Source organism: Myxocyprinus asiaticus, chromosome 7 (genome assembly GCF_019703515.2).
Source record: "Myxocyprinus asiaticus isolate MX2 ecotype Aquarium Trade chromosome 7, UBuf_Myxa_2, whole genome shotgun sequence".
In the NCBI taxonomy this organism is placed as follows: domain Eukaryota; kingdom Metazoa; phylum Chordata; class Actinopteri; order Cypriniformes; family Catostomidae; genus Myxocyprinus; species Myxocyprinus asiaticus.
In genome coordinates, this window is record NC_059350.1 from 24,404,809 (window position 1) to 24,418,741 (window position 13,933).

The 13,933-nt window shown below is 42.5% G+C and overlaps 1 protein-coding gene across 3 annotated transcripts in view; it reads right to left on the reverse strand.

Annotated features, from left to right (window-relative positions):
• The window catches only part of LOC127444308 (metal transporter CNNM2-like), a 74,928-nt gene that overhangs the window by 25,868 nt on the left and 35,127 nt on the right, over positions 1–13,933 (reverse strand). For all 3 annotated transcript variants that reach the window (XM_051703587.1, XM_051703586.1, XM_051703588.1), the window contains exons 2-4: positions 6,706–6,849; positions 4,526–4,663; positions 3–172 (exon numbers count right to left, since the gene is read on the reverse strand). In XM_051703587.1, the coding sequence (XP_051559547.1) occupies positions 3–172; positions 4,526–4,663; positions 6,706–6,849 (452 nt within the window). The remainder of the gene's footprint in view (positions 1–2; positions 173–4,525; positions 4,664–6,705; positions 6,850–13,933) is intronic.

A 13,933-nucleotide genomic window follows, 5' to 3' on the forward strand; every position in this document is an offset into this window, starting at 1 on the left:
ACCTGCAGAATGAGGATGAAATAGTCCACGGGCTTGTTGCGGTGAAAGAGGTAATGCTCAGGAGCCTTCTTATTCTTCTCATTATATTTGAGCTCCTGGATGACATTTGGGTGCTTGAGGAGACGCAGAAGGATCTTCTCAGACATCTGGATTGGGCTGAAAGACTCAACTTCTGTAAAGCAAAAAGAGACATGACCATCATCAGAATCATCATCATATTTATCTTCAACAGAGATGGTAATAGTAAGGAATTCTGATTCAAATCCCCCCCCCAAAAAAAACCCAAAAAAAAAAAAGATTTAAACAACAGCTCAAATTATACACAAGTTTTAACAGAAGAATCAATTTAAGTGCTTTTATAAAATTATGTAGGGGTGCACTGATCGATCGGCCACCGATCGAAATCAGTCGATATACATCTTAAATCCGTGATCGGCGATCGTGTCTAGATTTCGGCCCGATCTTTTTTGCAGCACGCAGGGAATCACATGTACATTGCTACTCTTTTTTTAACTTTCAGACATGATGTAATTCACATGAATATGCCGTTTTGTTTTTAAAAATGTGTAAGAATTACATGTGAATAAATATTAAGTTGCCCATTTTCTAGAGTCATTATGGTAGTTATTCTGACTCATTGCGCAGTGAGCAGGAAGAGGATAAAGAGACTGCTAATGGGTATAAAAACAAATTAAACAACAAATAAACATGTGATGCAGACAATACAGAAGAGAAAGGGAATCACTTAAAGAAAGATTAAAAAGGGAAAGTTAGAGATTTTAATCTAAAAACGATCCTTGATAAAAGGAATTGGTCAGAGCCGTCACAGTTTTTAAATGAAACTGGTTTAGCAGAAAGGATATAAATGAATCTAAAGAATAAATAGAAGGGGAAAAGGAATTGTATTTATTTATTTATTTATTATTATTTATTTTATTTTCTCCCCCTTCCTTTTGGGCTGGGAGGGGCCTGGTGTGTACACCGGAGGAGCTGAACACGCAGCGCCAGTGCAGACGGGGTCCTGAAAGATCTGGGGGGACGTGGGGGGTTAAGGGAAGGGAGAGTCTTGTCAATGTTAAGAGTAGAGGGCATTACTTTAGTTTGTGAATCACTGTTAAAAGAAGAAAAGAAGATGTAGTTTCGGTAGGTGGCGATAACGCTCCAACTGATGTTAGCCAATCACCGTTAAAATTCAAAAAGAAGAAGAAACATGCAAATACAAATCTGAGTACACGTGATGTAACACGAATCATGATAATCAGACATTGTGTGGAGCAATAGAGACTGTTTGAACGATCATGAGCGCTTTTAGCTTTACACTCTTCAACATGAGCGCGCTCTGTGTCAATCAAACATGCGGCTCTTCAGGTGCTCTCATATCTCATCATCAGCACTATTCTGTGAGGATCCCAATTTAAATCGGATTAATGTTGGTCACAATACCACTAATAACAGATGTAACTGTTTAACCTTCAATAACGGCACCATGTCTTCACGCATTTGCTTAATAATTAGTGATCTGTGTTACAACAAGATGCCAAAGACAGTAAACAAATCATAGATATTAATTATTTCTCACTGGAGCAGTTTTAAAGTTTGTAATGGATATATTTTTCTTATTTTTGAAAGTATCTCTGCTGTGTGTGATGCTCTCATGGTTTTTGGTTGCCAGTATGTCACAATGACTTTTTTGATATTGGCAACAGAACTATTAATAACTGTTTTCAATACAAATAAATGTTAGCAATTCAAATTAATGTAATTTTAACGTAATTTTGGTAACACTTAATAAAACGGTTTAATTTCTTTAACATTAGTGGGGGCCTGGGTAGCTCAGCGAGTATTGACGCTGACTACCACTCCTGGAGTCACGAGTTCGAATCCAGGGCGTGCTGAGTGACTCCAGTCAGGTCTCCTAAGCAACCAAATAGGCCCGGTTTTCTAGGGAGGGTAGATTCACATGGGGTAACCTCCTCGTGGTCGTGATTAGGGGTTCTCGCTCTCAGTGGGGCGCGTGGTAATTTGTGCGTGGATCGCGGAGAGTAGCATGAGCCTCCTGTGATGTGAGTCTCCGCGGTGTCATGCACAATGAACCACGTGATAAGATGCGTGGATTGACTGTCTCAGAAACGGAGGCAACTGGGACTTGTCCTCCGCCACCCGGATTGAGGTGAGTAACCGCGCCACAACGAGGACCTACTAAGTAGTGGGAATTGGGCATTCCAAATTGGGAGAAAAATAAAAAAACTAACAAAAACCCATTAGTTAATGCATTAGGTATCATGAACAAACAATAAACAATATATTTTTTCAGCATTTATTAATCATAATGTTAGTTAATAAAAATACAATTGTTCATTGTTAGTTCATGTTAGTTCATATTGCATTAATGTGCATTAACTAATACAACTTTTGATTTTAAAAATTTATTAGTATATGTTGTAACTAAAATTAAGTTCATTAGTTCATGTTAAGTGCAGTAATGTTGTTAAACAATGTTAACAAATGGAACCTTTTTGTAAACTGTTACCATCATTTTACTGTGTGGGGCATAAACATATAACTGCAGCATATAACTTGCAAAAGCGTGGCAAAGGGTAGTTTAAGAAAAGAAATCGCTACCGGTATCAGCCGATCTTAGTGTTAAAAACAAATCGGAGTTCGGTATCAGCCTCAAATTTCCTGATCAGTGCACCACTAATTATAAGCATTGCATTTCTGCCTTTAAAACCTCTAAAAATTGGCCCCATTCACTTCCATTATAAGTGTCTCACTGTAACCTTAATTTTTGTTCTTTAGGAAAGGAGGTGCGAGTCGAAATACATTTTTGTAGTAATCAACATTATGCCACAAACGCTGCTGATTGAGATTAACTCGTATTGAACACAGAATATTCCTATAATGATTCCAGTTACACAACATTTCCATTAATGTTTCTTTTGATACTCAACACAGTTAGAGTTCTTTATGATCAAATCAAAAGACCGACAGATAAGAGTCACGAGTTTGCGAATCAGACCACAGTGGTTGCTACATGTATGTTTTTGCTCACAGCCACCAAAGACATTGCAATAGAAATGACTGCTAAATAGCATAACTGAATATCAGAGTATTTAAGTACTCTTGTGTTCTGTCCCCATTGACAAAGAATACAGACATTCAAGGAGCAATAACGAAACAGAATATCATGAAAATCCTTCAGTTCCAGTCTTTATTATATATTTTTTAATTAAACGAGCTCTGAAGAAGTGGCTCTCGGTCCACAACCTAAATTTTTTAATAATTCCTACTCTCCTACATTTCAACATGGTACTCAAAAATAATGCCTGGAGACTTTGTGCTCAGTGTTCTTCAATCTATGGATCAAATTGTGATATTTGACGTTTCTACACAGTATACACACATATTCAAAACCAATCTAAAACAGTTGTGAGCACGTTATAATTTAGATAGACCATTTATTAGACTTCACTAATCAATCCATATTATGATGTACACCTGTAAACAGCATCTTATGTCTACTGTTTTCGAGGTCTGCATCACCTTTTTAGCTCTGTTTACTATATCTGTGTCACCTGGCAGCTGGCTCCGTCCTTTACCAGAGAAGGCCTATAGTATTTCATGTGTTAAGCAATGATTTGTCCAAGCCACATGGTGAAGGCTCTGTGATTTATGTTTACATTCACTGCACGTTACTACCATAAAATTATTTAATTTCAACACACTAATATATATATATATATATATATATATATATAGAGAGAGAGAGAGAGAGAGAGAGAGAGAGAGAGAGAGAGAGAGAGAATTAGAAAGGTAAAAGACTTCGGCTTTGATATTTGACCACTGTTTTACGGCATAAATGTTACAGTCACAGTAATTTCTTAATGTGAAACACTACACCAACATTTTTTGGCCTTTTTTGTCCCTATCATACACTGCCAGCCTTTGGATCCTTTAACAGTGTTTTGATTGACAGTAAAGCTAAGAAAAGTACTTGTAGGAGGTTGTGACAAATGTTTGAATAGTTCTGCAAGAATAAGCAACAGCACAAAAACATCCTATAAATTGCTATTGTAAAATGGCTAAAGAAAAAAAAAACTGCTTTGGAAAGCAACTGTTCTGTTGTAGTGGAGGTAATGTTTGGAATTGTCCATACTTTTGTTTTCCTTTCCACTGCAATAAACAAGTGTAATGTACTTTAAATGTAGAATGCTTTCTAGGATAAAAACACTATGAAACAAAAAAAGTGGTGAAAACTTTTCAGCCAACGTCAAACATACTATTTGTGGTAAAAAAAAAAATACATAATAATGAAAAAATAATGCACTTTTTTTTTTTTTTCAGGCTTTCTCCTAGGCTTGAACGTAGAACCCAAAGATGTCAGTATATAAACCCAAAAAACAAAACCATCATTACACGAATTTCACCAAATACCAGAAGAGAAGCTCCTCTGTGTGAGCACCCTAAGTATACTACAGTCACAGGACACACTGGGGTAAATGAAGCAGTAATGCAATACACTTGCCTGTTGCTAGGAAACGCAGAGTAGCCAGTAGAAGCTGAGGTGATATTTTAACTTTCATTTCACTGTCCATGTGCTTGAAAGCCGAGAAATCCTGCTTCCTCTCTCGATGGGCGATTTTCTTTTTTGTTTTGTTGTCAGCTGTCGGGAAAGTGAGATGACAGGGGAAAAATGTTTTTAAACAAACTTATTGAATGATGAGTACTATATGTAAAACATCTCAGCTCAGGAATTAATTTCTACTAGACTTAAAAAAGGTTGCTTTAAAGCTGGGCTAGTGGAAAGTAATTCATATTTACAACAACACTTTAAGAAAAGTTGCTTTAAAAGGCAGACTAGTTGAGAGTGAAGCTTAAAGCATTCGTTAAAATGTACAACTATATATATATATATAATATACAGTTGTGCTCAAAAGTTTGCATACCCTGGCAGAAATTGTGAAATTTTGGCATTGATTTTGAAAATATGACTGATCAGGCAAAAAAAAAATAAAAAATATGTAAGGATAGTGATCATATGAAGCCATTTATTATCACATAGTTGTTTGGCTCCTTTTTAAATATAATAATGATAACAGAAATCACCCAAATGGCCCTGATCAAAAGTTTACATACCCTTGAATATATCCTTGTTACAGACACGCAAGGTGACATACGCAGGTTTAAATGGCAATTAAAGGTTAATTTCCCACCCCTGTGTCTTTTTAAAATTGCAATTAGTGTCTAAATAGTCAATGAGTTTGTAAGCTCTCACGTGGATGCACTGAGCAGGCTAGATACTGAGCCATGGGGAGCAGAAAAGAACTGTCAAAAGACCTGTGTAACAAGGTAATGGAACTTTATAAAGATGGAAAAGGATATAAAAATATATCCAAAGACTTGAAAATGCCAGTCAGTACTGTTCAATCACTTATTAAGAAGTGGAAATTCGGGGATCTCTTGATACCAAGCCAAGGTCAGGTAGACCAAGAAAGATTTCAGCCACAACTGGCAGAAGAATTGTTCAGGATACAAAGAAAAACCCACAGGTAACCTCAGGAGAAATACAGGCTGCTCTGGAAAAAGACGGTGTGGTTGTTTCAAGGAGCACAATACGACAATACTTGAACAAAAATGAGCTGCATGGTCGAGTTGCCAGAAAGAAGCCAATGCCACAAAAAAAGCCCAGTTACAATATGCCCGACAACACCTTGACACGCCTCACAGCTTCTGGCACACTGTAATTTGGAGTGACAAGACCAAAATAGAGCTTTATGGTCACAACCATAAGTGCCATGTTTGGAGAGGGGTCAACAAGTATCGTGCTCCTTGAAACAACCACACTGTCTTTTTCCAGAGCAGCCTGTATTTCTCCTGAGGTTACCTGTGGGTTTTTCTTTGTATCCCGAACAATTCTTCTGGCAGTTGTGGCTGAAATCTTTCTTGGTCTACCTGACCTTGGCTTGGTATCAAGAGATCCCCGAATTTTCCACTTCTTAATAAGTGACTGAACAGAACTGACTGGCATTTTCAAGGCTTTGGATATCTTTTTATATCCTTTTCCATCTTTATAAAGTTCCATTACCTTGTTACGCAGGTCTTTTGACAGTTCTTTTCTGCTCCCCATGGCTCAGTATCTAGCCTGCTCAGTGCATCCACATGAGCGCTAACAAACTCATTGACTATTTATACACACACACTAATTGCAATTTAAAAAGCCACAGGTGTGGGAAATTAACCTTTAATTGCCATTTAAACCTGTGTGTGTCACCTTGTGTGTCTGTAACAAGGCCAAACATTCAAGGGTATGTAAACTTTTTATCAGGGCCATTTGGGTGATTTCTGTTATCATTATGATTTAAAAAGGAGCCAAACAACTATGTGATAATAAATGGCTTCATATGATCACTATCCTTAAATTAAAGATGATCAGTCATATTTTCAAAATCAATGCCAAAATTTCACAATTTTTGCCAGGGTATGCAAACTTTTGAGCACAACTATATATATACACGAAATTATACCATTCCAAGAATATTAAATGGGGAAAGTGCAAACCTAGTATCGTATAATTCTATCATGAGCAATTACATTCAGGACAAATCTCCACGGTGCTCCATGCTGTCATTTACAGAATTTTACAGTATAATGAAGTATTTCTGCTGCTCTTTGTAAAAGTACATAAGTTTGTGTCATGGCACATACTATATAAGTCTGTCTCATCCAGGATTTCAGACTTGATGATTTCTTCAATTACGTCCTCAAGGGTGATAATGCCAAGCACTTCGTAGAATGGGTCGCCTTCTCCTTCATTGTTAACCCGCTGTACTATTGCCAGATGGGATTTACCTAAGAAATACAATTGTTTAGATTATGATTAAGAAGACTTACACAAACCAAGTTTAAAACATTTAAACTGTTTACACTTAAGTAACATATTTCCTCAGTGTATCAAAATATTATTTACTTCCACAACCTGCGTGGGTTTAAAAAAAAAAAAAAAAAATGTGACTACAATTGGCAGGCTGTTTATAGTATTGCAGCAACAAAACTTTACACATTATAGCCACAATACTAAAGTGGCTTCTTCACCACATCTTTACAAATCTTCCCCCCATTTGCTTTCAAATAAATTACTACTTTCTGAGGTTTACGTTGCACTATATACACTCAACCTTCACAATCAACACCCTAGAGTGTTAATGTCTCAGAGCGTTCCTGGCGTGAAGCCATGCGCACTCAACTAAGTTAAAAAGTCTGACCCTGTTTCCCAAAACACTGAAGTGTTTTGTCTTTTATATTGAAGGTTTAGAGGTCTCGAGTAACTGGGTTCAGTCTCAAAACATTGTGTATTGTGTCTTTAAATGAAAGTAGTCCAGTCTTGGTGAGATATCGCCATTGGAGGGGACAAAGATTACATAAGCATTGTGTTTTCTAAAAAAGACACTCAAAGAAGAATTAAATGAATTGAAAATTAGCATTTAGCCATTTAGTTTTGTTTATTCCAACTAAATAATGACAGAAGATCTCTGGACAAGAGTGCACTTTCAAGTTTTTAATAGATAGTCCAAAGACAAAAGCAAAAACCTCTCTCAAATACTGTCAAGCAAAACACCAAACAAATTCTCTGCCTTTTCTCAGCTTGTGAACTTTTAGAAGGAATTTTCCAGTGGGCCAGGCTAATATTAGCCCTGAAATGAAGTTTCCATTCCACTTAGGCAATATTCTCACCAAAGTGACTGCTGGGTGATCTGATCCGTCCTAGAGTTGGTCGTTTACATGCAGATGGCCATTCGCTGAAATACTAGGAAGCCTAGGACGCACTTGTGGCAAACCCCATGACAACACACAAACAATGATTGGGTATAAATCTCTGCTTAAGGAGAGTGGAATTAACTCGAGTGTGTGTACCTTCATTTCCTTATTCTGACTCTGCAATGACTTAAATGAATGTAAGGCATGTAGCTTGAACATCCAGTGATATGTTAAAACAACATGTGTACTTTATATTTGTGGTCTTAGGTCCTATTTTTTAATACCACCAAAGGTTGCAGAAGCCATTTTAAGAAAGTACCTATTGACACAAATTTCACAGATAAAGTAAAAACATTTCATTTTAATGTGACAATGAAATATGTCAACCTCATCTTTGTTACTACTCAAAGGTTACTTCAGACCATTGACCTCTAGTGTGATTTAGAATTTTTGTTCAAACCTAAATCTAAAAATCACATTTAAAACTAAGAAAACCTAGACAGTTAAAGACTTAACCCCCCAAAAGTAAGCAACCCTTACTAGAAAACAGTGTTACACTAGTTTTAAATGGTTATTTTTAACATGTGACAATAAAGTTATTTGGTAGCAAAGGTTAATAGTGTTAGCACTGCAAACAACTTCACAAGATAATATTTTAATAATATCAATCAACCCTTTGTATGCAAGTGGCTATGAATCTCCCCTGAAAAGAGGACACAAGGTCAAGAGTCAAGGGGTAGAATAATTCACGAAACCAAATAAATAAGTGCTCAAGCATTAAGTCTCAGCACAAAAAGAAGGGTTTATTCAGGCCATAGTGGAAAAACATGTTTACTTCATGTAGTTTCCTTCATAGGTTCCCTTGAGTACACCATTTCTCAACCCTTCAAGGAAACAAGGATATTTGCTTCTTATCTGTTCTCTAATGGGTTTATAACCATCCCAAGGTGGATAAAAATAGGAAAAGATTATAATACAGTTTTAATATTTGTGCTGTCACAGCTTAAAATAAATGTATTACTGGAGCCAAGCTACTGCAGTTGTGTTTCTAAAACAGGATTATTAAAAAAATTCTTAGGACAGATATGCATTTCAGTGAATTGATCAGCAAATAATTACATTGGTTTCCTGTCAATTTAATGAACTTTAAAGAGAACACCTGAATTTACCAGGAGTTAAAGCTGACGTGTGCAATTTTTCAATGTGAAATTCCTTTCTCCTATTCCAGTTTAATGCGCAGAGACAACTATTCAAAATGTTAAGTTCCATGAAACATGTAAACAATAGCCGCTTGTCCACTATTGGGTCAGTGCGAGCCAGGGCTATCAACTGGCCAGTTGGAGCCAATATCTTTGGACTATGAGCCGTGACACCAAAATCGATCTGCGTTCCCACCATTGGGCCAGTAGTGTTGCCCTAAAACCCACCCTTAACACACCGCCCTGGTGCCAATGTCACACTCCTTTCACAAGCAAGAGGGAAACTCAAGCTGAGGTATCATGCTATCTAGTTATCTAGAATATCAAGTTTATATCATATGTAAACATTAGCTAGCTAGCAAGATAAGTTAACATTGACAACTCACCAACTGTAACTGCCATGGTGTCCCAAAGGGTTCTCTCCAATAACAGCAGCACGATGTCCCAGACCACCGTTCCTGATCTCTAACCATGGAAAGTTCTTTCTTTGGGTGCCACTTTGTCCACTGTGGGGTTTAATGTATTTGTACTGTACCCACAATATTTGTATTTTTCCCGAACCTGTACCGTTGTGTGCTGGATATAGAACCTGCCAAGTTTGGTGAAACTCCGCCTTTGACATTGACCCTGCCTCACTCCCAGAGAAAGCCCAAGGCGGCACGATGAAGCCCCGGAAGTGACAGTGGGAACGCAACTGGCCCAGGCATGCACTAGCACATCCTCATTTGGCCCGATAGTGGAAACACTGCTAATGTGGCTCTGTGGTGCTTTCAAGACATTATTTGAGCAGCCTAACAGCAACATTGGCTCAACCAATCGCATGAACTTGGGGCAGGATAATCTGTTTGTCCGAACCAAACATGTGAAACCAGTTTGGAAATCATTTGCATCAATCATTTGAAATTTTTATATTTGCATTAAGTGCTGCTTCTGGCACACAAATCACACAAAGTAGTTTTAATGTTGCTTTGAAGCCTTTTATACTGTACATTCTAATTCTGTACTCATGTCTTCAGAAAACGTCATGGTTACTTGTGTAAACTCCGTTCCCTGATGGAGGGAACGAGATGTTGTGTTGATGTAGTGACACTAGGGGTCACTCTTGGGAGCCCGAGACACCTCTGGTCTTTGATAAAAGGCCAATGAAAATTGGCGAGTGGTATTTGCATGCCACTCCCCCGGACATAGGGGTATAAATGGAGCTGGTATGCAACCACTCATTCAGGTTTTATGCTGAGGAGCCGATATAAGGTCCAGCCGTTTCAGCGGGTTGTTCAGCGTTGTGGCAGGAGGGACACAACGTCTCGTTCCCTCCATCAGGGAACGGAGGTTACACAAGTAACCATGACGTTCCCTATCTGTCACTCACTCGATGTTGTGTCGATGTAGTGACACTAGGGGTCCCTATACGAAATGCCACAATTGGCTGAACTGTGTTACGTGAACTGGCGGTGTGTGGTGGGCAGACTACTGTGTGCCTCATAGCCAGCACATCAGGTTGACACGTAACCTCCCCCAACATAGTCATGAGTGTCGAATGGTCCTTTGGGGACAAGTCGACTACCCACAAGATAGAGACAGGCTTAACCCAGTCATGGCCTCTTTTCCCCTTCTCTTTTTCCACTCCCTAAAAAAGAAGGGGGATTATCCGACTGGGCCGCCAGGTCTAGTCGGGGGGGTGTCCCTCCCAAGGGGAAGACACCGCGGAGACCACACCTCGCCCAAAGAGAGGGGGGATATTTAAGTGGAAGAATACGTCACATGGTCTTTCCGACCATGTGGAGAGTCTTCGAGGTAGATCCTACCCAACGGGGGAGGAGTTACTACAAACATGGAGACTGGGGCAGAGGTGCTCTGCCCTAGGAAGACGCAGTTTGCCAACAGGGAAACGAACTAGCGGAAGATATATATCGCATGGGGTTAGCCTTACAGGGAACTGCGGAGCACCTACTTCAGAACAGGACTCTTAGTTAGCACGTGTACTGGGCCGACAGTGAGTCTCTCCGAAAACTCGACTGCCACAGGGCTCGGAAGAAATCAACCAGGGAACAAAGTTTGTGAAAACTACTGGGAATTAATGCCGCACACCAAGGAAGGCGCTATGTGCAAGCGATACACCCGGCCAGCTATCCTGGGCTTATCCGCTTGTGTTGCGTGCCACTACCTGGGACAAAACTGGTTCCACCTGGAGGTTGTAGAACCTTGCAAAGGTGTTGGGTGTTGCCCAGCCCGCTGCTCTGCAAATGTCTGTTAGAGAGGCACCTCTGGCCAGGGCCCAGGAAGCCGCTACACCTCTGGTAGAATGGACTCGTAGCCCTACCGGGGGCAGCATATCCTGGGTGAGATATGCCATAGTTATGGCATCAATCAGTGGGCGATCCTCTGCTTGGAGAAAGCGCTTCCTTTCTGCTGTGCACCAAAGCAGACAAAGAGCTGCTCAGAGATTCTAAAGCTCTGTGTGCGATCCAAATAGATGCGTAAAGCGCGCACCGGACACAGCAATGACAGGGCTGGGTCTGCCTCCTCCTAGGGCAGCGCTTGCAGGTTCACCACCTAGTCCCTAAAAGGGGTGGTGGGAACCTTGGGCACATAGCCCGGTCGGGGTCTCAGGATCACGTGAGAGTATCCCAGACCGAACTCCAGGCACGTTTCGCTGACAGAGAACGCTTGCAGGTCACCTATCCTCTTGATGGAAGTGAGCACAGTCAGGAGGGCAGTCTTCAAGGAGAGTGCCTTAAGCTTGGCTGACTGCAAAGGCTCAAAGGGGGCTCTCTGAAGAACTACAGAGAGTTCCCATGAGGGAACGGGGTGCGGTCTGGAGGGATTCAGCCTCCTGGCACCTCTTAGGAACCTGATGATCAGGTCATACTTCCCTAAGGACTTACAGTCAACTGCGTAGTGGTGTGCTGCTATGGCGGCAACGTACACCTTCAAGGTGAAAGGGGACAGCCTCCCTTCCAGCCTCTCCTGCAGGAAGGAAAGCACTGATCCGACTGCGCATCTCTGGGGGGCTTTGCGTCGGGAAGAACACCACTTAGCGAACAGACGCCACTTAAAGGCATACAGGCGCTTCGTAGAGGAGGCCCTAGCCTGAGTGATCGTGTCTACCACCGCGGGTGGTAGACCGCTTAGGTCTTCCACGTCCCATCCAGGGGCCAGACATGGAGATTCCAGATGTCTGGGCGCGGGTGCCAGAGGGTGCCCCGTCCCTGAGAGAGAAGGTCCTTCCTCAGGGGAATTCGCCAGGGGGGAGCTGTCGCGAGGAGCGTGAAGTCCGAGAACCACGTCTGGGTGGGCCAGTAGGGTGCTACCAGGACGACCTGCTCCTCATCTTCCCTGACCTTGCACAGGGTCTGTGCAAGCAGGCTCACTGGGGAAAACGCATATTTGCGTAGGCCAGGAGGCCAGCTGTGTGCCAGCGCGTCTATGCCGAGGGGAGCCTCGGTGAGGGCGTACCAGACGGGCAGTGGGAGGATTCTTGAGAGGCGAACAGGTCCACCCGTGCCCGTCCGAATCGACTCCAAATCAGATGAACCACCTGAGGGTGGAGTCTCCACTCTCCCCTGAGGGTAACCTGCCGTGACAGCACATCCGCTGTAGTGTTGAGGTTGCCCAGGATGTGAGTGGCTCGCAGCGACTTGAAGTGCTGCTGACTCCAGAGGAGGAGACAGCGGGAGAGTTGTGACATACAATGAGAGCGCAGACCGCCTTGGTGGTTGACATATGCTACCATTGCGGTGCTGTCTGTCCGAACTAACACGTGCTTGCCCTGGATCAATGGCCGGAACCTCCGCAGGGCAAGCAGAATTGTCAACAGCTCGAGGCAGTTGATGTGCCAATGCAGTCATGGGCCCGTCCAGAGGCCGGCGGCTGCGTGCCCATTGCAAACAGCGCCCCAGCCCGTTTTGGAGGCATCTGTTGTGACCACGACGTGCCTGGAGACCAGTTCTAAAGGAACACCTGCTCGTAGAAACGAGAGGTCGGTCCAAGGGCTGAAAAGACAGTGACAGACCGGCGTGATGGCCACGCGATGTGGCGGCCTCATGTGCATCAACCCGAGCGGGGTGGCCACCGCCAAGGACGCCATATGCCCCAGGAGCCTCTGAAAAAGTTTCAGTGGAACCGCTGTTTTCTGTTTGAATACCTTCAAACAGGCCAGCACCGACTGGGTGCGCTCATTCGTAAGGTGCGCCATTAAGGAGACTGAGTCCAACTCCAATCCGAGAAAAGAGATGCTCTGAACCAGGAGGAGCTTGCTCTTTTCCCAGTTGACCCGAAGCCCTAGTCGGCTGAGGTGTGAGAGCACCAGGTCCCTGTGTGCGCACAACATGTCTCGAGAGTGAGCTAGGATTAGCCAGTCATCAAGATAGTTGAGAATGCGAATGCCCACCTCCCTTAACGGGGCAAGGGCAGCCTCTGCGATCTTCGTAAAGACGCGAGGAGACAGGGACAGGCCGAAAGGGAGGACTTTGTATTGATACGCCTGACCCTCGAACGCAAACCGCAGGAAGGGTCTGTGTCGAGGAAGGATCGAGACGTGGAAGTATGCATCCTTCACGTCTACCGCCACGAACCAATCCTGATGCCGGACGCTCACCAGAATGCGTTTTTGCATCAGCATCTTGAACGGGAGTCTGTGTAAAGCCCAGTTCAGTACTCGCAGGTCCAAGATTAGTCGCAACCCACCGCCTTTTTTCAGTACGATGAAGTAGGGGCTGTAAAACCCTTTCTTCATCTCGGCTGGAGGGACAGGTTCTATTGCGTCCTTCCGTAGGAGGGTAGCGATCTCCACGCGCAAGGTGGGAGCGTTTTCGCCCTTGACCAAGGTGAAATGAATACCGCTGAACCTGGGCGGGCGCCTGGTGAACTGAATCGCGTAGCCGAGTCGGACGGTCCGGATCAGCCATCACGACGGATTGGAAAGCGCGAGCCACGCGTCCAAGTTCCACGCCAGGGGGACCAAGGGGACAATGTCGTCA